This window comes from Ranitomeya variabilis, chromosome 1 (assembly GCF_051348905.1).
Source record: "Ranitomeya variabilis isolate aRanVar5 chromosome 1, aRanVar5.hap1, whole genome shotgun sequence".
Taxonomy (NCBI): Eukaryota; Metazoa; Chordata; class Amphibia; order Anura; family Dendrobatidae; genus Ranitomeya; species Ranitomeya variabilis.
Genome location: NC_135232.1, coordinates 512,410,270 through 512,433,902, shown reverse-complemented (window position 1 = coordinate 512,433,902; position 23,633 = coordinate 512,410,270). Strand labels below are relative to the sequence as shown.

The 23,633-nt window shown below is 43.2% G+C and overlaps 1 protein-coding gene across 2 annotated transcripts in view; it reads right to left on the bottom strand.

Annotated features, from left to right (window-relative positions):
• The window catches only part of KCNN1 (potassium calcium-activated channel subfamily N member 1), a 197,991-nt gene that overhangs the window by 105,350 nt on the left and 69,008 nt on the right, over positions 1–23,633 (bottom strand). For both annotated transcript variants that reach the window (XM_077253367.1, XM_077253376.1), the window contains exon 3: positions 4,253–4,348. In XM_077253367.1, the coding sequence (XP_077109482.1) occupies positions 4,253–4,348 (96 nt within the window). The remainder of the gene's footprint in view (positions 1–4,252; positions 4,349–23,633) is intronic.

The window sequence follows — 23,633 nt, the reverse complement described above, 5'->3', positions numbered from 1 at the left end:
TTAAAAAAAATTGAAAAACTGGAGCAAGTTCTGAGAGGAGCTACCAGGATAGTGAGCGGTCTGCAAAGTATGTCCCATGAGGAATGGATAGAGGATTTGGCAATGTTTAGCTTGCAAAAGAGAAGGCTTAATAGCCGTCTACAAATATCTGAAGGGTTGTCACAGTGTAAAGGGATCATCCTTATTCTCATTTGCAAATGGAAACATGAGAAGCAATGGAATGAGACTGAAAGGGAAAAGATAAAGATTAGATATTAGGAAAAACTTTTTGACAGTGAGGATGATCAATGAGTGACACAGGCTGCAACAAGAGGTGGTGAGTTATCCTTCAATGGAAGTCTTCAAACAGAGGCTGGACAGACATCTGTCTGAGATGGTTTAATGAATCCTGCATTGAGCAGGAGGGTGGACACGATGACAATAGAGGTCCCTTCCAACTCTAGCATTCTATGATTCTATGCTACAGTATATATATAAAACATGGCTTTTTAAGGCTCTTGCCACTTTATCTCAAATGGAAACTATCATATGACTACATACGCAATGAAACATTCATTCTATTAACCTGCAGGCAATAAATCTAATCAAGAGGTATTTAATAATAATAATTAAATAATTTAATGTTTTGAGCAGCGTTTTCTGTCTGGAGGAAAGCATGACAGGTGGGGATGTGACCTGTATAGCTTAGATGAGGTATCAAGTGACAAGGTCACGTAGGGCTATGGATAAGTTTCTTCTGTCTCTTGTTTGAATGTGTCATCTTTCAGTGTGTAAGACTCATGTCACCTTACTTATCTCCCGACACTAAATCCTTCTGTAAGAGTCAGCATTTTACCTGACCTGCATGAAATATTTCTGTTGCTGTTCTTCTCACTGTCACTACTGCTGACTGACTACTTAGTTAATACATTTGGAGTGCTCCCTTTTCTTATGCCTCATTAAATAATTTTATAAGAAATTTGCCCTTTAGGAAATTCCACTTTCTTCACTCACTGATTTCCTAATGTAGATTTTATGTAGAATCTCCTATTCGCAACTTTCTGGTTCTACAGGAAATTATTTTGTTTGCCAAGACCTCTGTTGGGTGGTGTTTTTTACATGTCAGTATAATCCCAGGTCTAGTGCTTTCCCGCCCGATGGGGCATTATACTGCGTATAAGAGAGCATCATACTGTTTATAGGGGAGTTGTACAGGGAGGAGACTTGGGACATTGGTAAATGTAAAGTGGGCACTTACTGTTATAGGGGAACTCAGGTTACTGTGACTGTCAGAGGGGCACACAGAGCAATATTACTTTTTAGGGGAAAAAATATGGGCACTGTTTTCTAGGACACTTGCACCCGGCACTACTATATTCTAGAGGGTTGCTTTAGAATTTATAGGGCACACAGTACCACACAGTAGGTGCAGTAATAGGGACACATTCGGCAGCAGTGGTATTGGTGTATCAGCAGGATTAGGAGTTTGTGCAGGTTGGGAATAGTACCATTGGGGACAGTGCTGATGCAGCACTCCAGGTAACCGGTTGCTGCAGTGATGTTGCCTTCCCTTCGGGGAGGGTGATGTCATGCTTGGAGGCAAGGGGGATTCTTTCTATCAGGTAAGGCACTTACATTCAACACATCAGAATCTAGGCCAGGAGGGGAAGCTCTGAACCCGGATTCAGGGGAGCATCCCTTAGCTATATGTATCCTGGTCTGGAGGAGGAGCCGGTCAGTCTTAGTGAGGCTGAGGGAGACAGTGGAGGGAGACAGAAGGCAGAAGGACGTCTGGAGCAGACGTAGGGGCCGAGCAGCCACGAGGGAGCTGCTACCCCTGGAAAGAGTGAAAAGCCGAAGGAGAGTTGAATTGTGGAGGAGATTAGGGGGAAGAAGCACAGAGGAGGAAGAGGCTCAGCAGGGGAACAGCAGAAGGACACCCTGGGAGCCAGAGTGCAGAACTGGGTACCGGGAGCCCAAGGCTATAGTGGGACTCTAAGACACTTAGCAGAACCGGAGGGCATAGGACTGTATGTCAAATGCCTGCATCAAGTCTGAGGCAGTAACTTTAGAGCCCGGGGCATGATAGAGATTCTATAAACAGGTTCGAACTGCCTATCGTACAGACATCTGTCTTAGGACAGGAGAGAGGGGATTTGTACTGAGCTTCAAGCGGCAGGGACCTAACCAACTGAACAGCGCAAGTAGGAAAGGCTTTCGGACCTCACCTGGGAGAGGGATCTCCTGCTGCCTCCAAGCCGGCCAGACCACAGCTACCCTACACTTGGTACCCTGGACTGAAGACTACTACCATCAGTAAAACAGGTAAAGACTGCAAACCTGTGTCCACATTCTTTCCTATGCCATCCATTACATCATCGGTGCCATACTCTTGGGAGCCCTGGGGACCCCGCTTCACCTGTGGGAAGCGTCACCATCTAGCCACCCTACCATCACCCCAGAAAGCCCCTTTAAATGGCGTCGGTCCCCACTGACCGAACACCACAGGTGGCATCACGAACAATAGACTTTATTCACAATACCCTTTAAAAGACCTTTCCCCTTTAATTGGGTGCCCAGGGCCACGGACCGGGTAGCAGCCACCATGACATCCCCTTTAAGACCGGACGACCGGACCCGGTACCGAGTACCCCGCTGCCCTGTTGGGGCGCTCCACTGAAAATAAGAGAAATGAAATGTGTCTTTGTTGTAATCTCTGCAGACGAGTTGTACCTGGAAGAAGTTGTCATGTCAGTCTGGGCCAGATGGAAAAGACGTGAAAAGTGAACGATTCCATGAGAAAGAACGTCAGCAGTAAGAGATTATCTGTAACTGTGCTATGATCTCTTATATGTTCTGTAGGGCTGGTATCTACCACTGACCATATAGCGGTAATATCCATGTTGGTTGTTATATAGAGATTATCTTCAGTAACAGCGCGGTCATCTGCTGAGGTCTCCTCCACTATTAGGGTGTGTCACCCAGTTGTAATCAAGGTTACCTGGTTAGGGGCCCACTCAGAAGCTTCGCCCCCCTGAACCAAAACCCTAGCTATACCTCTGTGCCAACTGACAGAGGGTCTTGTTCTAATTTGTCTAACCAGTGGAATTAGTGTTAGGTTAATCAGATAAGTCTGATACATATTTGTGAGGATTTCATTTGGCTGGGAAATGTTCACACATTTTTAGCTGTTTATATTGTTAATGTTCTTTCACATTTTGGCCATTTATTTTATTTTGCCATGGTTTTCAATCAATATGTGATATACATTTATATGCACGTGAATTGTCATTAAAGGGAATCTGTCAGCAAGTTTTTACTATGTAATCTTAGAGCAGTATGATGTAAGGGTTGATACCCTAATTGCAGCGATATGTCGCTTACTGAATTGAGGGTGACTGTTTCATTAAAATCAGTGATTTTTCAGCAGGAGATTATCACTATAGGACTAGGTGTCTCGTGCCATGTAGTCCTCCTGCTCTGTGTAACCCCACCCCCACCACTGATTGGCAGCTTTCTGTCAATGTACAGTGTACACAAAAAGCTGCCACACAGTGATGTGGGCGGAGTTATTAAGGGCTCAGGATTCTGAGCACTGCTAGATGTGCAGCAGAATAAACAGTAATTGTATAAAAATAACAGCATGCAGACCAACAAGTGACACATCACAGGAAACAAGGTCTCAGTTTCTACATCGTGCTGATCTCAGATTAAATTGCAAAAGTCTGCTGATAGATTCCCTTTAACTGTACCTGATCATTCAGAATTTAAAAGGGTTGTGAACTTTGGATAATCTCTATTTTTGGCTGCTGATCACGGTTGTATGTTTTCTGTGACCAATTGGGATCATCTGTAATTTGTAAAAAAAAAAAAACGACAGCAAATGTTACTTGTCCCTTTTGCCTGTAAACCATTACATAGTTCCCACTGAAATCATTAAATTGCCTGTGTAATGAATAGAATTTATGTTAGAGGGTAGAGTTATTTGGTACTATTTGTTTCCACTGTAAAAAATTATGAGGCATTGGGAGATGCAGAACTAGAACTGGAAAATCCATTTAATTAATTGGCAAACTGCTCCTAAACACACTGCATTAATGAATGGTTATTGTACATGTAAGATATCTGGAGAACTACAACTTAAGGTACTCTGGCATGTGACGAGCTCCCGAGTCCAGCTACTTTCTCCATGCAAACGCCTGCTAAGGTCATGTATTACCTTTTTGCTAGTCTTAAGCCAAAGAGTGAGAGTTGACATAGAAGAATCAAATACCTGGATCTCTCTCGCGTGATACATGACGATGAGTCCAAGTAGGATAGCAGTTGAGAGGCTGATAAGGCATTTCAGTGCAAATGAGTATGAGGATTCCTAAAAAAAAAAAATAATAATAATAATAAAAGTTATTAATCCTGAGGAAAAAAGGACAAAAATACAATCAAAATCCCAATATCTTCCATACGCCTCCAGTGCCCCCACCACAAAGTCCGCAGTACTCATATATTCTTGTTTTTTGACCAAATTTCCCTTTTTTCTATTCAGAATATAAAACAGTAACAAAATTGTAATGACAGTAAGTTTTTATGGATAAAGGACAAGCTGCCGATCAGCAGTGTATGGAGAAATCTTGACTCTAAATCAAATCACAGAAAATCTATATATCCCCCGAGCTAAGCATCTCTTTCTCTGACAGGGTGGGAACGTAGTCATGATAGCAGGTACGGACTGGGGTTGAAATTCAGCCCTGGCATTTGAAATCAAACAGGCCCTTACTGTCCCCGTCCCCAAGCACCAGATGGGATATATTACTAGTACACTGCTCCAAAAAATAAAGGGAAAACTTAAACAACAGAATATAACTCCAAGTAAATAAAACTTCTGTGAAATCAAACTGTCCATTTAGGAAGCAACACTGACAATCAATTTCACAGGAGTGGTTCTGCAGGTGGGGACCACAGACCACATCTCAGTACTAATGCTTTCTGGCTTACTGTAAGTTTTGGTCTCTTTTGAATGTTGGTTGTGCTTTCACACTCGTGGTAGCATGAGACGGACTCTACAACCCACACAAGTGGCTCAGGTAGTGCAGCTCATCCAGGATGGCACACCAATGCGAGCTGTGACAAGAAGGTTTTCTGTGTCTGTCAGCGTAGTGTTCAGAGTCTGGAGACGCTACCAGGAGACAGGCCAGTACACCAGGAGACATGGAGGGGGCCGTAGGAGGCAACAACCCCGCAGCAGGACCGCTACCTCAGCCTTTGTGCAAGGAGGAACAGGAGGAGCACTGCAAGAGCCCTGCAAAATGACCTCCTGCAGGCCACAAATGTGCATGTGTCTGCACAAACGGTTAGAAACCGACTCCACGAGGATGGTCTGAGTGGCCGACGTCCACAGATGGAGGTTGTACTCACCAACCCAACACTGTGCAGGATGCTTGGCATTTGCCACAGAACACCAGGATTGGCAAATTCGCCACTGGCACCATGTGCTCTTCACAAATAAAAGCAGGTTCACACTGAGCACATGTGACAGATGTGACAAAGTCTGGAGACGCCATGGAGAGCGATCTGCTGCCTGCAACATCGTTCAGCATGATCAGTTTGGCAGTGGGTCAGTAAAGGTGTGGGGTGGCATTTCTTTGGAGGGCCGCACAGCCCTCCATGTACTTGCCAGAGGTAGCCTGACTACCATTAGGTACCGAGATGAGATCGTCAGACCCCTTGTGAGACCATATGCTGGTGCGGTTGGCCCTGGGTTATTCCTAATGCAGGACAATGCCAGACCTCATGTGGCTGGAGTATGTCAGCAGTTCCTGCAAGATGAAGGCATTAAAGCTATGGAGTGGCCCACCCGTTCTCCAGACCTGAATCCGTTTGAACACATCTGGGACATCATGTCTCGCACCATCCACCAATGTCACGTTGTACCACAGACTGTCCAGGAGTTGGCGGATGCTTTAGTCCAGGTCTGGGAGGAGATCCCTCAGAAGACAATCCGCCGCCTCATCAGGAGCATGCCCAGGCATTGTAGGAAGGTCATACAGGCACGTGGAGGCCACACACACTACTGAACATCATTTCCTTGTCTTGAGGCATTTCCACTGAAGTTGGATCAGCCTGTAACTTCATTTTCTACTTTGATTTTGAGCATCATTCCAACTCCAGACCTCCGTGGGATATTAGTTGTGATTTACGTTGATCATTTTTAGGCTTTATTATTCTCAACACATTCCACTATGTAATGAATAAAGATTTACAACTGGAACATTTCATTCAGGGATATCTAGGATGTGGGATTTTAGTGTTCCCTTTATTTTTTTGAGCAGTGTATAAGAAATGCTGTTTGCATATGATTAAACCGTTGTTTTTAATGAAAAAAATGTGCACTGGGTACAGTTTGCACGCTACAAACAGGTTCCCTTTAACTGCGTGGTTTGAGCTACTATTGTTTTCAGACAGACAGAGATTGTGGCACTGTTCTATTCAGGGGGCATGTTATATGCACTATAATATGTAAATACAGAGTATATGTCACTATGAGAATTTTATAATTGTGCAGACTGTAGATTGTAAAAGGCAAGGAGCTCAAGATGAGGAAATTTTAAGAGATGAGTGTTACTTTGGAGGAAAAGTTTTTGCCGCGTGGACCGAATGGAGAAGAAAACGAAGGTGAATGACACCAATCAGAGAAGATGTCACCTGTGATTCACACTATGTAGATGTGTATTCAGCCTCTGAATGTGTCTAATCAGTACTGAATTCACTGCATGATACAATCATCCATGGTGCTAGCTTGGGAATCAACTCCCATCACACCTACTATTGTTCATAATGGAAGTTCAAGTTTCACATGGTAGAAACTTATACAGCAGGACTTAACCAAACTTTCCACCTGGTCTTTTGACTAAGCTGACTTTTAGTATTGTATTTATTTATAGCACTGGTTGAGTATGTTTGCACTCTGAATCGTTCTGGGCCTGCATATATGCAACGAAATTAGTCCTGGTATTTTATTTACACTGTGTGAATAAATGTAATACATTATATATATATATATATATATATATATATATATATATATATATATATATATACATATATAAATAAAATAGTATTTCTTGTACTATATGTATGCCACAAGCTTAGTTCTGGTACTGTATAATTAAGTTCAACCTACTTCTGGTACTTTATGTTATGAGTTTGGTTCTGATGCTGTACTTTTGATATGAGCATGGTTCTGACACTATATGTACATTATTAGATCTATATTAAGAGCTTGTTTCTGGCACTATATTTATGTTATTACATTAGTTCTTATGCAGTGTTTATGTCATCAGCTTGGTTTTGGTCCTCTAATGAGCTTGGTCTGTATAATTTAATACGTATTAAGCATAGTTATTGTACTATATGTATGCTATGAGTTTACTGTAGTTCTGGTACTGTAATTATTTAATAAGCTTAGTTCTGGTTCTTTGTTTATATTATGAACTTGGTTCTGGTATAAATTTTATGAGCTTGGTTCTTATGCTGTGTTTATGTCATCAGCTTGGTTCTGGTGTTGTATTTATGCTTTAGGTTTTGTCCTGGTACAGTATTAATGTTATGATCATTGGTTCTAGTTTTATATGTGGTCATTCTAGTTCTAATATTACAGTAAATTATTATGAAACAAGGATAAAGGGGCATACTCCACCACCAACATACAAATAGTTAAAACTTCATATTTATTGTTTATTCATAAAAAAACTATTTTTTTTTATTTAAAAAAAAAAACTAAATCAGTTGAAACACAAGGTTTACTCATTTCAAACCCAGCAGGGCTTTTAGTCATCGTAGCTTATAATGTCTAACACACAGGAATGTAGACTAAAACCCTTCCATACTATGCCTAGATGGATGGATATAAAGCAATACAACATAACATAATTTCAAAGCAGCTGGAAACATAGTAACAAGAAAACAAATGAGTTTGAAATAAAGTTAATAGAGCTACATAGAGAGATGTGCTTATATCCACATTTTGCATCCAAATATGCCTATGCCATAGTGACAGGAATTGAAAGGGTCAACTTACCTGCAGGAGGCAGAGACTGAACAAAATTAGTTTTAGCTAGCAAGATATACTAGTTACTAAAAAACTTACAGGGTTCAAAACTAGTAGACCATGTGTTTCAACTGATATTAGCTGTTGCTTTATTTCTTTTTTTTTTTTAATGAAACGTAAATAAACATGAAATTGTAACTTTTTTTGTCTTATGGTTGCTGGATAACATTCCATTTTCCTCATTTAAACTAGAACCGGCATGGAGGCTATCCGTGAATTACTGCTCAGTAGGAAGAATATGGCTGTGGAGTCAAGGGTACCTTAAGGCAGAGTATAATGGTCCAAGAACAAGAAATTGGCCCTGGAGAAATGCACTATTGTGCTAGTAAAGTGGCGCTCTTGGTCCACTGGTTTTTGGACCATTGTACTCTGCTTTAAGGTACTCTTGCCTCCACAGCCATATTCTTCCTACTGAGCAGTAAACTATTCTGAAGAAGGCCATAATTGGCCAAAACGTTAAATATTGTATACAGTGGAAACATTTTTCTTCAGTGGATAATCTGTATCATAAAACATATGATTTTTTGCATTAATTTTCCACATTAACATATGCCATGGCCATCCCAAATATATTATACCCCTGTGTTTTGTCAATGCTATACATCGAGCTCCCCCAATTCTAGTATACTAAATGTAGATTGCCCTAAATTTTTATGAAGAAAGGAGGGGATCCACAACATAATTCCAAGAATCGGGCTGTTGTGATGTTCCCTTCTGAAGACCTCTTCATAGTGTTGTAAGAAGGTGGAAGTGTTGCTCACGTTTCCCTTTGAAGATATGTGTTGCTGTAATGCGTTATGATGTTTGTGTGTTCAATGTTTTGCCTTTTAATGGGATGAGGTTGGTTTCTGCCCAGCAGCATGGAATTAACATGGAGAGATAGGTTTAATAGTTGGGACTAGCCCAGAGTGGGAGGGGATAAAGTGAAGGGACAGCAGAGAAGTTTCTGTCAGGAGTCAAATAGGACCTAGCCTGCAGCAGGAGCAGATCTGCGGTCTGACTAAGAAGAACTGCATGAAGTGGGTGTCCCCAGAGTGAGTAGGGACTGAGGCAATGGATAACGTAATCCAGAGAAGAAATCATGGGAGAGTGTTAGAAGGAGTGAGTGATGAAGAGACAGTGCCATATGTGGTAGTTCCAGCAAGCAGAGAAGTTAAGTAATGGCCATAGTCACATAAGTAGCTTCCCTAAGGGGAAAAGGACGTGGAACTATGGGTTGAAGAATAGGACTCTTGCTTACTGGTTAGTGGTGCTGTTGTTGAGGACTAGGGAAGCTCCCAAAGTGCTGTGCTGGGTGGTAGTGAAGTTAGAGAGAGACACTAATGGACAGAACTGGAACAAGCTCAGAAAAACGGGAATGTGTATGAAGGTGTTCTATGTTATGAGAGAAATGTGCACTAAGTTGCACACCTGATATCCGCTGTACATACTTCCCACTTCATTGTTCAATAAAAAAACTGTTTATTTTTTGAGTGGTGATCTCCCTCATTGAACTCTACAACATCTGTTCCTGGCGAGCCAAAGTCAACGGCATCATGTGGTCTGCAAGGGCATAGCGCCCCCACAGCATAGTCTACACACCTAGCCAGGACCCCCATTTCCATTTAGTGTTCCGGGGTGCAAAGCATGAGTACCTCGCCCACAGCTACCACTCAGCACCACGTTACAGTCTTGCCCATGTAGTCTTCAGGCCAATCTCCGGCTATCATTGTGTTTAAGACAAAAGCGAGAATCATCCCTTAAGATGACAGACCTCCATTCCAGCCTCAATTGCCATCTTGCTCTGCACCATGATAGCCTTTGAGAGCAGTGGTGTGAGGTCAATGGAAAAACCTGTAGCTGGACATCTAACTCGTCGTAAGCCAATGTCATGAAAACATCTTCTGATGGTTTGTGTAGACATTGTGCCTTAGGCTTGGCATGTGATATCCAAATTAATTTGCTGAACAAAATGGATTGAAAGTGGAATCAGTGATATGGCCACTTTACCAAAATGTCCCTTAAAAATGCTACTGTGAGCAGTCTTAACATGCTACCCAAGGCCTGCAACAACTTCTCTCCCGTACTGCACATTTGGGACATCAGCTATTGCAAAGTGAACTCCCAGCAGCAGATATTGAAGATTTGCGCGCCCAAGTGCATTCAAGGTGGCAGAACATTCTTCAGACAACCATTAACAACCTCATTAATAGCATACCAAGACGTGTAAGTGTGTGTACAGTGGATATAATAAGTCTACAGAACCTTATTAAAATCCCAGGTTTTGGTCATATAAAAAAGTCATACCAAATAAAAAATTTCCTTTTTTCCACATTTAATGCCACACATAATCTGCACATTGTGAAACAAACTGAAATCATTTTCAGGGGGGAAATATAGTTGAATATGTGGTTGTCTTCAGAATTAAACATTCACATTTAAACACATGTTAAGCCATCTATATGGGCATAAACCGTTGAAACCAGAAGTTTACATAGACTATATAAAAAGACGCATATGCATGTTTTTCTCTATATCTGTTGTGAAATCAGAATAAATCTTTCCTGTTTTAGGTTAATTAGGATTACCATAATTATTAATATTTGCCAAATGCCAGAATAATGAAAGAGAGAAAAAGAGAGAGAATGATTTATGGCATTTTTATTACTTGCTGCAAAGTCAAAAGATTACATAAGCTAAGATTACTATGCCTTTAAACAAGGACTGCCCATATGATGATGTCATGTGTTTGGAAGCTTCTGTATTTTTGCCAACATCTGAGTTAATTAGAGACACACCTGTGGACGAGTCTGGCTCATCCTTGGATACAATTTTCAAGATACCTGAAGGTGTCTCATTGATGTGTACAAACAATTATACGCAAGTACAAACAAGATGGGAATGTCCAGCCATCATAATGCTCAGGAAGAATTTTGTGAAGATGATGGCGGAAGCTCGTAAGACTGTGTCAATATCCACAGTGAAACGAATACTGTATCAACATGGGCTTAAAGGCCACTATGCTAAAAAGAAGCCATTACTCCAAAAGAAAAAAGAAACATAAAAAAGACAGATTAATGTTTGCAAATGCACACAGAAACAAAGACCTTAATTTTTGGAGACATGTCCTGTATTTTGATGAAACTAAAATTGAATGACCATCGTTACGTTGGAAGGAAAAAGGGAGAAGCTTGGAAGCCTAAGAACACCATCCCAACTGTGAAACATGAGGGTGAAAGCATCATGTGATGGGGTTGTTTTGCTGCAGGAAGGACTGGTGTACTTCTCAAAATAGATGGCATCATGAGAAAAGAAGATTATGTGGCAATACTGAAGCAACATCTCAAGGCATCAGCCAGGAAGTTAAAGCTTGGGTGGAAATGGGTCTTCCAATTGGACAATGACCCAAAGCATACTGCCAAAATGGTAACAAAGTGGCTTAAGGATTACAAAGTCAATGTTTTGGAGTGGCCATCATAAAGCCCTGATCTCAATCCTATTGAAAATCTATGAGCAAAGCTGAAAAGACAGGTACGAGCAAGGCAACCTACAAACCTTTATCAGTTACACCAGTTTTGTCAGGAAGAGTGGGTCCAAAATTCAACCAACTATTGTGAGAAGCTTGTGGAATGATATCCCAAAGGTTTGACCCAAGTCATTCAGTTTAAGGACAATGGTACCAAATATCAATGAAATGTATGTAAACTTTTGACTTTGCAGTAATAAAAATGCCTTAAAGCATTCTCTGTCTCATTGTTCTGGCATTTGGCAAATATTAATAATTATGGTAATCCTAATTGATCTAAAACGGGAAAGGTTTACTCTGATTTCCTGTCACATATTGAGAAAAACATGCATATGTGTCTTTTTATATAGAGTATGTAAACTTCTGGTTTCAACTGTAGGTCGTAGGAAATGGAATAAAATGATACCCTAAAATCTGTGATCTGATGTCTTATTCCAGAGATATTCACATTTTTCTTATATGTACATGAGGTGTTCAGGACTATGGGCCGGACACTGATCTGCATGAGACTCCGCCTCCAGAGCTTATTTTAAATGAAAGGGGGAGTTACCAGTGTGACATCGTAACTATCGTAGAACAGTAAAACTGGACTTTTTCTCCTTACAAACACGCTAGCAGCTGAAGCTCTCAAAGCTCTGCTGTATTGCAGCAATATTGCACCACTGTCTGCCTGTGAGATGGAAGCTGCAGATGTGTCAGGTATAGTCACACACAGCTTTGCAGGGAGGTCAGAGAGCGGCCATTACACATCACACTGGTAACCACTGCACATTACACTGGCAACTCCCCCTTCATATATAATAAACTCTGGAGGCAGATTCTCACACAGATCAGTGTCAGCTCATAGATCTGAACAGTTTATTTACATCTAGGAAAAAATGTGGATTTCTGTGGAATAAAACATCGGATCGCAGATATTAAGGTATCAATTTATTCAGATTCCCATGACCTACGTGCCAATATAGACCGCTTAGGAGAGTTGATTCTACTAAAATATTCACTTTGAGTATTAGTTAATACATAGCTGCTATTATTTAAGGTGATTCTGATTAACCCCATGTAATTTTTAACCGTTCTAATAGGATTATACTGCCATTTTCTTAGTTGCATTTTTACAGCAAAAGCCATGGTTTGTAAACAGTTTACAACACAGCAAAGAAATCTCATTTTTGAATCAGTCAGGAGAAGAGTACAAACACATTTCCAAGGCATTAAAGGGATTGTCCACTACTTTCAATTAACCCCCCAATGTATCCCCCCGGGGCCCCTGATGAATTGTGTAAATACCTTCCGTTGCCGTTTTTGCCTGTGAGCGGCGCTATGCTGGCGGCTGAGTCCGGGTCACGTGACCCCCAGGCTGCAGCCACCGCTTATTTCCGCCGTCACGTCAATTTCCAGACTCTGGAAATTGACGTGACGTCATGAGCAGGCGTGCCCCAGCCACACAGTCAGCAGTCACTCATCAAAAGTTACTGGGCTGTGGGCGGGGCTGGGGGGCTGCGGGGCTGTGCTGGGGGCAGGTGGGGCTAGGCAGGGATGTGCGGGCGGGGCTAGGCAGGGATGATTGTGCGGGCGCCGGGGGTCTGCGTTCCGGCGCTGGTATGTGCAGGCCGGCGCCGGTATGTGCGGGCCGGCGCTGGTATGTGCGGGCCGGTGCCAATATGTGCGGGCCGGCGCAGGTATGTGTGGGGGTCTGCGTGCCGGCGCCGGGGGTCTGCGTGCCAGCGCCGGGATGTGCGGGCGGTGCTGGGGTCTGCGGTGGGTCTGCTGGCCGTGCTGGGGTCTGCTGTGGGCGGTGCGGTGGTGGTGGCGGCGGGGGTGTCTCTGTGTGCAGGCTTTGTCCGATGGGACTACAAGTCCCATTGGGCTCTGCCTGCTACAGTGACAGTAACACATGAGAGTACAGTGACAGTAAGTGACACATTAGCCAATGATGGGACAGTAGTAGTCCCATCATCCGGCTAATGTGTTGAATGTTAAAAAAAAAACACATACACATATACAGTACATACATACAACACACACCATGTGACATCATGCGACAACATGCAACATACGACATGCAATGACATGCGACATGTGACAACACGCGACATGCAACATACGACATGCAACAAGCAACGACATGCAACATGTGACATGCACCATGCGATGACATGTGACAACATGCGACGACATACACCATGCGATGACATGCGATATGTGACAACATGCGACAACATGCAACATGTGGCGACATGCAACATACGACTTGCAACATGCGACGACATGCAACATGTGACATGCACCATGCGACATGCACCATGCAGTGACATGTGGCAACATGTGACAACATGCGACAACATGCACCATGCGACATGCACCATGCGGTGACATGCGGTGACATGCACCATGCAACGACATGCGACATGCACCATGTGACGGCATGCGGTAACATGCGACATGCAACATGCGACATGCAGCATGCAATGACATATGACAAGCAAAGACATGCAACATGTGACATGCGACATGCAACATGCGATGGCATGCAGCATGCACCATGCGACATGCACCATGCGACGACATGTGGCGACATGCAACATGTGGCGACATGCACCATGCGACACGCACCATGTGACGACATGCAAAATGCACCATGCAGCGACATGCACCATGTGACGGCATGCGACATGCACCATGCGACGACATGCGACATGCAACATATGCCATGCAACATGCGATGACATGCGACATGCAGCATGCAATGACATGCGACAACATGCAACATGTGACATGCAGCGACATGCAACATGTGATGACATGCAGCATGCGACATGCAATGACATGCGACGACTTGCACCATGCAACATGCGACGACATGCAACATGTGACATGCAACATGCCACATACAGTACATACATACAGTACATACATACAACATACATACAGACATACAGTACATATAACATAGAGTACATACTCACCATCACTTGTCACCTTGATCCCCGAAGCCAGTGTCATCTGTAAAAAATATTAAAATAATAAACAAACACTATACTCCCTGATCCGCAGAAATCCAATTAAAACGAGTGTCCCTCGACGATCTCCCGTGGAGAGCAGGAGCATCAGCTGATGCGACCGCTCTCCAGGGGCTCCAGGAATACAATGATGGAAGGTATCCTTCCACAATGTATTCCTCACAATGTATTCCTACGCCCCTGTGAGAAAATAGTCCCTAGTCTCACTTTATGCCATTGCTGTGTGAGAAATTTTCCCAGGCAGCAATTGCCATAAAGTGAGACTTTGTCCTAAGGTAAACTCTCAGTGATGCACTGCAGGAGCCATTGTCTCCTGTCAGTGTGTCACTGAGGGGCCTATAGAGCAGTGAACAAAAACCGTGAGCACTGCTACGGGGGTGCACGGGTAGGTTCCCACACCTCAGTACCATAAATATCAAGAAACCCGGCACTCAACTTTAATGCAACTTGGAAATTTATTGCGTAGTACAGAATACATTTCGGTCTATGCGACCTTCTTCAGTTACGTACTAAAGGATGATTGCGTGTCGCTTTATGAGGGGAAACCAGTAGGTCCGATAGGAATAACTGAGTGTAACTTCCCTAGTCCTATGTGGGCTGCGAGCTTAGTAGATTCGGAGCTTGACGCGGTGTCCACCGCTTGTCAGCGTGTGTGTCCGCTGTGAAGAAGGTCGCATAGACCGAAACGTATTCTGTACTACGCAATAAATTTCCAAGTTGCATTAAAGTTGAGTGCCGGGCCTATAGAGCAGTGACATCACCCGATGTCACTGTTCTATAGGGGAGATCGTCGTGGGACACTCGTTATTAATTGGTCAATATCCATGGCCCCTCTCTAGGCTATGAATATCAGCCCGCAGCTGTCTGCGTAGCCTTTCTGGCTATAAAATATAAGGGGACCCCACGTCATTTTTTGGGGGGTCCCCCTATTTTAATAGCCAGTAAAGGCTATGCAGACAGCTGCGGGCTGATATTCATAGCAGGCTACAAATATTGGCCCCCGGCCGTCGGCTTTCCCCCTCTGGTGCAGAAGAGGAGCTCGGGAGCCCATGCCATTTTTTCAGTTTTTTTAATTAAATTAAACGCTCATTAAGGCATTTTTCACACTTGCGTCGGTACGGGTCCGTCGCTATGCGTCAGCCCGACGTACCGACGCACGTTGTGAAATTTGTGCACGACGTGGGCAGCGGATGCAGTTTTTCAACGCATCCGCTGCCAATTCTGAAGTCCGGGGAGGAGGGGGCGGAGTTTTAAACGCGCATGCGCGGTAGAAAATGGCGAACGCGACGGACAAAAAACCATTCACTTGACCGTTTTTTTCGTGCCAACGGTCCACCAAAACACGACGGATCCATTGCACGAGGGATGTGACGTGTGGCGATCCATCGCTAATACAAGTCTATGGGTAAAAAACGCATCCTGCGAGCACATTTGCAGGATCCGTTTTTTTCCCAAAAAGACGGATTGCGACGGATTGCTAAAAACGCAAGTGTGAAAGTAGCCTTAGAAACATTGGCCTTTCTATTATATATCTATGGATATATCTATCTATAGATATATTTATAGATAGATATATCTATAGATACATAGATGTATCTATCCATATATCTGGCTGCATTCACACATCAGGTTTTTGCCGTCAGGCACAATCCGGCGAGTTTTGTAAAAAACGGATCCATTTTTTTCTGCCGGATCCGTTTTTTTCTCATAGAGTTGTATTAGCGCCAGATTGCGCCTGATGGCCACACGTTTCATCCATTTTTTGCCAGATCCATCAAAAAAGCTGTTTCCGCCGGACGGAAAACACATACAGAGGAATGTTTTTTCTGTCCGGCAAAAAAACGCGCAGCGACGGATCCGGCAAAAAACGCATGAAACTGAGATGTGAAATGATGAATCCGGCCTCCGAATCCGTTTTTTCATGCATGTTTCCATTCAAATCATGCACATTTTCCGTTTATTTATTTATTTCCAAAAACTGCATCAAAACTGCACCAAAAACAGCATCAAAACTGCACCAAAAACTGCATCAAAGCTGCACCAAAAACTGCATCAAAACCTGGTGCAGTTTTGGTGCGGTTTTGATGCAGTTTTTGGTGCGGTTTTGATGCAGTTCTTCGTGCAGTTTTGATGCAGTTTTTGGTGCAGTTTTGGTGTGGTTTTGAAGCAGTTTTTGGTGCGGTTTTGATGGAGTTTTTGGTGCGGTTTTGATGCGTTTTGGTGTGGTTTTTGTGCAGTTTTGATGCAGTTTTTGGTGCAGTTTTGATGCAGTTTTTGGTGCGGTTTTGCTGCAGTGTTGATGCAATTTTGGTGCGGTTTTGAAGCAGTTTTTGGTGCGGTTTTGATGCAGTTTTTGGTGCAGTTTTGATGCGTTTTGTGTGGTTTTTGAGCGGTTTTGATGCTGTTTTTGGTGGTTTTGATGCAGTTTTTGGTGCGGTTTTGGTGCAGTGTTGATGCAATTTTGGTGCGGTTTTGATGCAGTTTTTGGTGCAGTTTTGATGCTTTTTTTATGCAGTTTATTGCGGGGTTTTGATGCATTTTTTAATTCGCTTTTGGTGCGGTTTTAGCGTAGTTTTCATGCGTTTTGGTGCATTTTTGGAAGCTAAATAAAGATGTATTATTGAACAAAAAAAAAGATTTGTAATGTCATTATTGTACAACAACCTCTTTTACATTTGTCCAACCCACACTCCATTACACATACAGAGAGACAGATAGATGATAGATGAAATGGATAGACAGATCTACGTATAGATAGATCTATAGATGCATACATCTATCTATTCCTATATCTATCTATAGATATATCTTGAGAAAGGCTCAGTTGAGCCGAAACGTTGCATGAAGATGTGGGTTCAATAAACACCTACACACTGTCTCAAAGATCATGGAGTGCTGCCTGCTTTTGTGAAAAATATAGATATATCTGGAGAGATATCTATTGATAGATGTATGGATAGCGGAGGGTATGTGTCTACTGTTGAGATTAAATCCGAATTAGCTGCAGATTGGATGCTGCATACTTGCAGTCCCATCGGATGATGCCTGCACACACACCCCAAAAGACCCCCTGCACAGCCCCGCACACACCCGAACAGTCCCGCACACACCCGAACAGCCAGGCACCCACCCGAAAAGCCCCGCACACACCCGAACAGTCCCGCACACACCCGAACAGCCAGGCACCCACCCGAAAAGCCCCACACACACACGAACAGTCCCGCACACATCCAAAAAGCCCGCAGACCCAGCACACACACATAGTCACTGCCCATATTCCGCCCACACACTTCCCTCGTCCCGAACTGCAGCGTTTCTCGGACCCACATCCGCAGCAAAACTGCAGATCTTTTTTACATCTGCGGTTTTGCTGCGGATGTGCCCGACTCAATGAAAGTCTAAGGGTGCAGAAACGCTGCAGTTCCGCACAAAAGAAGTGACATGCTGCGAGAAAAAAAAGCTGCATTTCGGTGCGGCTTTTTCTGCAGCATGTGCACAACAAGTCTGCGGCTCCCATAGACTTACATTGGTTGTGAACTACAGTGCGGATTTGATGCAATTCTGTGCAGCAAATAACCCTGCGGATCTGCAATCAAATCCGCAACGTGTGCACACAGCCTTAGCATTTAGTGAACCTAGCAAAAAAGCCAAGCAAAAAACAAGTGTGGGATTGCACTTTATTTGCAATTTCATTGCACTTTGAATTTTTTTCACATTTTCTGTTACACGACATGCTAAAACCAATGGTGTAGTTCAAAATTAGATCTTGTCCCGCAAAAAATAAGCCCTCACATGGCCATATTGACAGAAAAATTATGGCCCTGGAAAGAAGGGGAGCGATAAACGAAAAAAGCTCCAGGGGTGAAGGGGTTTAGAAACATGGATATGGACGCCGATGGGACACCGTGTTGCGTTTGGAGAGCCCCTGATTGAACCCCCCTCAAGTGACACCATTTTGGAAAGTAGACCCCTAAGGAACTTATCTAGATGTGTGGTGAGCACTTTGACCCATTAAGGGAGTCACAGAAGCTTATAATGCAGAGCCATAAAAATAAAAAATCATATTTTTTTAACAAAAACGATCTTTTCGCCCCCATTTTTTTATTTTCCCAAGGGTAAGAGAAGAAATTGGACCCCAAAAGTTGTACAATTTGTCCTGAGTATGCTGATACCCCATATGTGGGGGTAAACCACTGTTTGGGCGCAAGGGAGAGCTCGGAAGGGAAGGAGCGCCATTTGACTTTTCAATGCAAAATTGACTGAAATTGAGATGGGACGCCATGTTGTGTTTGGAGAGCCACTGATGTGCCTAAACATTGAAACCCCCAAATTATAACGGAATCCCTAATCCAAACACACCCCTAACCCTAATCTCAACTGTAACCCTAACCACACCCCTAACCCTGACACACCCCTAACCATAATCCCAACCCTATTCCCAACCATAAATGTAATATAAACCCTAACCCTAACTTTAGCCCCAACCCTAACTTTAGCCCCAACCCTAACCCTAACCCTAACTGTAGCCCTAACCCTAGACCCAACCCTAGCCCTAACCCTAGCCCTAACCCTAACCCTAGCCCTAACCCTAACCCTAGCCCCAACCCTAGCCCTAACACTAACCCTAGCCCTAACCCTAATGGGAAAATGGAAATAAATACATTTTTTAATTTTTAATTTTTTGTAACTAAGGGGGTGATGAAGGGGGTTTTATTTACTATTTATAGCGCGTTTTCTAGCGTCACACACTAAAAGACGCTTTTTATTGCAAAAAATGTTATTTGCGTTACCACATTTTGAGAGCTATAATTTTTCCATATTTTGGTCCTCAGAGTCATGTGAGGTCTTGTTTTTTGCGGGATGAGTTGACGTTTTTATTGGCAACATTTTCGGGCACGTGACATGTTTTGATCGCTTTTTATTCCGATTTTTGTGAGGCAGAATGACCAAAAACCAGCTATTCATGAATTTATACTGTTCCGCGTTTGGTAAAATGGATAAAGCAGTTTTATTCTTCGGGTCAGTATGATTACAGCGATATCTCATTTATATCATTTTTTAAGTTTTGGCGCTTTTATACGATAAAAACTATTTTATAGAAAAAATAATTATTTTTGCATCACTTTATTCTGAGGACTATAACTTTTATATTTTTTCCCTGATGATGCTGTTTCATGGCTCGTTTTTTGCGGGATAAGATGACGTTTTCAGCGGTATCATGGTTAATTATTTCCGTCTTTTTGATCGCATGTTATTCCACTTTTTGTTCGGGGGTATGATAATAAAGCGTTGTTTTTTGCCTTTTTTTTTTTTAACGGTGTTCACTGAAGGGGTTAACTAGTAGGAAAGTTTTATAGGTCGGGTCGTTACAGACGCGGCGATACTAAATATGTGTACTTTTATTGTTTTGTTTTTTTTATTTCGCTAAAGGAATGTATTTATTGGAACAATATATATTTTTTTATTATTATTTATTTAGGATTTTTTTTTTCCACATGTTAATTTTTTTTATTTTTTTTACATTTTTACTTTGCCCCGGGGGGGGGGGCATCACAGTAAAGTGACAGATCACTGATCTGACACTTTGCCGTGCACTGTGTCAGATCAGCGATCTGACATGCACAGCAGGGAGGCTGTTGTGAATTCCATTTCTCGGACTCCCTCCTGTGGTCATGAATGGTACTTTGGTTAGTTCCGCTCTTGGACTCCCTCTGGTGGCTTTGAGCGGAACTGCTGGTCCCTGAGGTTTGCTTTATCAGCTGCCCTCGTTTATTGTTATGCTGGCTTCCCTATTTAACTCTACTCAGATCGTTACTTCATGCCAGCTGTCAATGTTTCAGTATTGGTTCAGATCTCTCTTGGACTTCTCTGAGGACCTGTCTACTCCAGCAGAAGCTAAGTCCCTGCTAGTTAATTTGTTGTTACTGCTGCCTAAATATATTTCTTAGTACTGCTAAATTCTAGTCCAGCTTGCTATCATGATATTTCCTTGCTAGCTGGAAGCTCTGGGGTGCAGTGTTGCACCTCCACACCGTGAGTCGGTGTGGGGGTCTTTTTGCTTACTCTGCGTGGTTTTTGTAGTTTTTTGTGCTGACCGCATAGTTTCCTTTTCTTTCCTCTGACTATTTAGTGAAGTCTGGCCTCCTTTGCTAAAACCTGTTTCATTCCTGTGTTTGTGACTTTCCTCTTAACTCACAGTCAATATATGTGGGGGCTGCCTTTACCTTTAGGGAATTTCTCTGAGGCAAGGTTAGGCTTCTATTTCTATCTTTAGGAGTAGTTAGCTCTTAGGCTGTGAAGAGGCGTCTAGGGAGAGTTAGGTACGCTCCACGGCTATTTCTAGTGTGTGTGATAGGAGTAGGGTTTGCGGTCAGCAGAGTTCCCACTTTCCCAGAGCTTGTTCTGATTACTAGTTTACTCATCAGGTCATTCCGGGAGCTCCTAACCACCAGGTCCATAACAGTACAGCTGGCCAACAAAGTGTTAATGCATCTCAAAAGAGGGATAAGAGAAGTTCTGAACCCATTTTTTTTTTCTTTGCAGTGTGTTTTGTCTTTCTTTTCCTCTTAATCTCTGGGTGGTTCAGGACTCAGGTGTAGATATGGATATTCAAGGTCTGTCCTCTTGTGTGGATCAACTCGCTGCAAGGGTCCAAAGCATTCAAGATTATGTAGTTCAGAATCCGATGTTAGAGCCTAGAATTCCAATTCCTGATTTGTTTTCTGGGGATAGATCTAAGTTTCTGAATTTCAAAAATAATTGTAGACTGTTTCTTGCTTTGAAACCCCGCTCCTCTGGTGACCCCATTCAGCAAGTAAAAATTATTATTTCTTTGTTACGTGGCGACCCTCAAGACTGGGCATTTTCCCTAGCGCCAGGAGATCCCGCATTGCTTAATGTAGATGCGTTTTTTCTGGCGCTTGGATTGCTTTATGACGAACCAAATTCAGTGGATCAGGCAGAGAAAACCTTGCTGGCTTTGTGTCAGGGTCAGGATGAAGCGGAGGTATATTGTCAGAAGTTTAGAAAGTGGTCTGTGCTTACTCAATGGAATGAGTGTGCCCTGGCAGCAATTTTTAGAAAGGGTCTCTCTGAGGCCCTTAAGGATGTTATGGTGGGCTTCCCCACGCCTGCTGGTCTGAATGAATCAATGTCCTTGGCCATTCAAAGTGATCGGCGTTTGCGTGGGCGCAAAGTTGTGCACCATTTGGCGGTGTCCTCTGAGCAGAGGCCTGAGCTTATGCAATGTGATAGAACTTTGACCAGAACTGAACGGCAAGAACACAGACGTCAGAATCGGCTTTGTTTTTACTGTGGTGACCCTACTCATGCTATCTCTGATTGTCCTAAGCGCACTAAGCGGTTCGCTAGGTCTGTCACCATTGCTACTGTACAGCCTAAATTTCTTTTGTCTGTTACTTTGATTTGCTCTCTGTCGTCCTACTCGGTTATGGCATTTGTGGATTCGGGCGCTGCCCTGAATTTGATGGACTTGGAGTTTGCCAGGCCCTGTGGTTTTTTCCTGGAGCCTTTGCAGTATCCTATTCCATTAAGGGGAATTGATGCTACGCCTTTGGCCAGGAATAAACCGCAGTACTGGACTCAGTTGACCATGTGCATGGCTCCTGCACATCAGGAAGATATTCGCTTTTTGGTGTTGCATAATTTGCATGATGTGGTCGTGTTGGGTTTGCCATGGCTACAGGTTCATAATCCAGTATTGGATTGGAAATCAATGTCTGTGTCTAGTTGGGGTTGTCAAGGGGTACATGGCGATGTTCCGATGATGTCAATTTCTTCATCCATTCCTTCTGATGTCCCTGAGTTTCTGTCGGATTACCGGGATGTATTTGATGAGCCCAAATCCAGTATCCTACCCCCTCATAGGGATTGTGATTGTGCTATAAATTTGATCCCTGGTAGTAAGTTTCCTAAGGGCCGACTTTTCAATTTATCCGTGCCAGAACACGCCACTATGCGGAGTTATATAAAGGAGTCCTTGGAGAAAGGGATAATTGGCCCGTCTTCATCACCGTTGGGAGCAGGGTTCTTTTTTGTGGCCAAGAAGGATGGTTCTCTGAGACCCTGTATAGATTACCGCCTTCTCAATAAAATCACGGTTAAATTTCAGTACCCTTTGCCTCTGCTGTCTGATTTGTTTGCTCGGATTAAGGGGGCTAGTTGGTTCACTAAGATAGATCTTCGAGGGGCGTATAACCTTGTGCGTATTAAACAGGGCGATGAATGGAAAACAGCATTTAATATGCCCGAGGGCCATTTTGAGTACCTGATGATGCCATTCGGGCTTTCTAACGCTCCATCTGTGTTTCAGTCCTTTATGCATGACATCTTCCGAAAGTATCTGGATAGATTCATGATTGTTTATTTGGATGATATTTTGGTCTTTTCAGATGATTGGGAGTCTCATGTGAAGCAGGTCAGAATGGTATTCCAGGTCCTTTGTGCTAATTCCTTGTTTGTGAAGGGGTCTAAATGTCTCTTTGGAGTTCAGAAGGTTTCCTTTTTGGGCTTCATTTTTTCCCCTTCTACTATCGAGTGGATCCTGTTAAAGTTCAGGCCATTTATAATTGGACTCAACCTACATCTGTGAAGAGACTTCAGAAATTCCTGGGCTTTGCTAATTTTTACCGTCGCTTCATCGCTAATTTTTCTAGTGTGGTTAAACCTTTGACTGATTTGACAAAGAAAGGTGCTGATGTGGTGAATTGGTCCTCTGCTGCCATGGAGGCTTTTCAGGAGCTGAAACGTCGTTTTTCTTCGGCCCCTGTGTTGCGTCAGCCAGATGTTTCGCTCCCTTTTCAGGTTGAGGTTGATGCTTCTGAGATTGGAGCAGGGGCTGTTTTGTCTCAAAGAAGTTCTGATGGCTCTGTGATGAAGCCATGTGCCTTCTTTTCTACAAAATTTTCGCCTGCTGAGCGTAATTATGATGTTGGCAATCGGGAGCTGCTGACTATGAAGTGGGCATTCGAGGAGTGGCGACATTGGCTTGAGGGAGCCAAGCACCGCG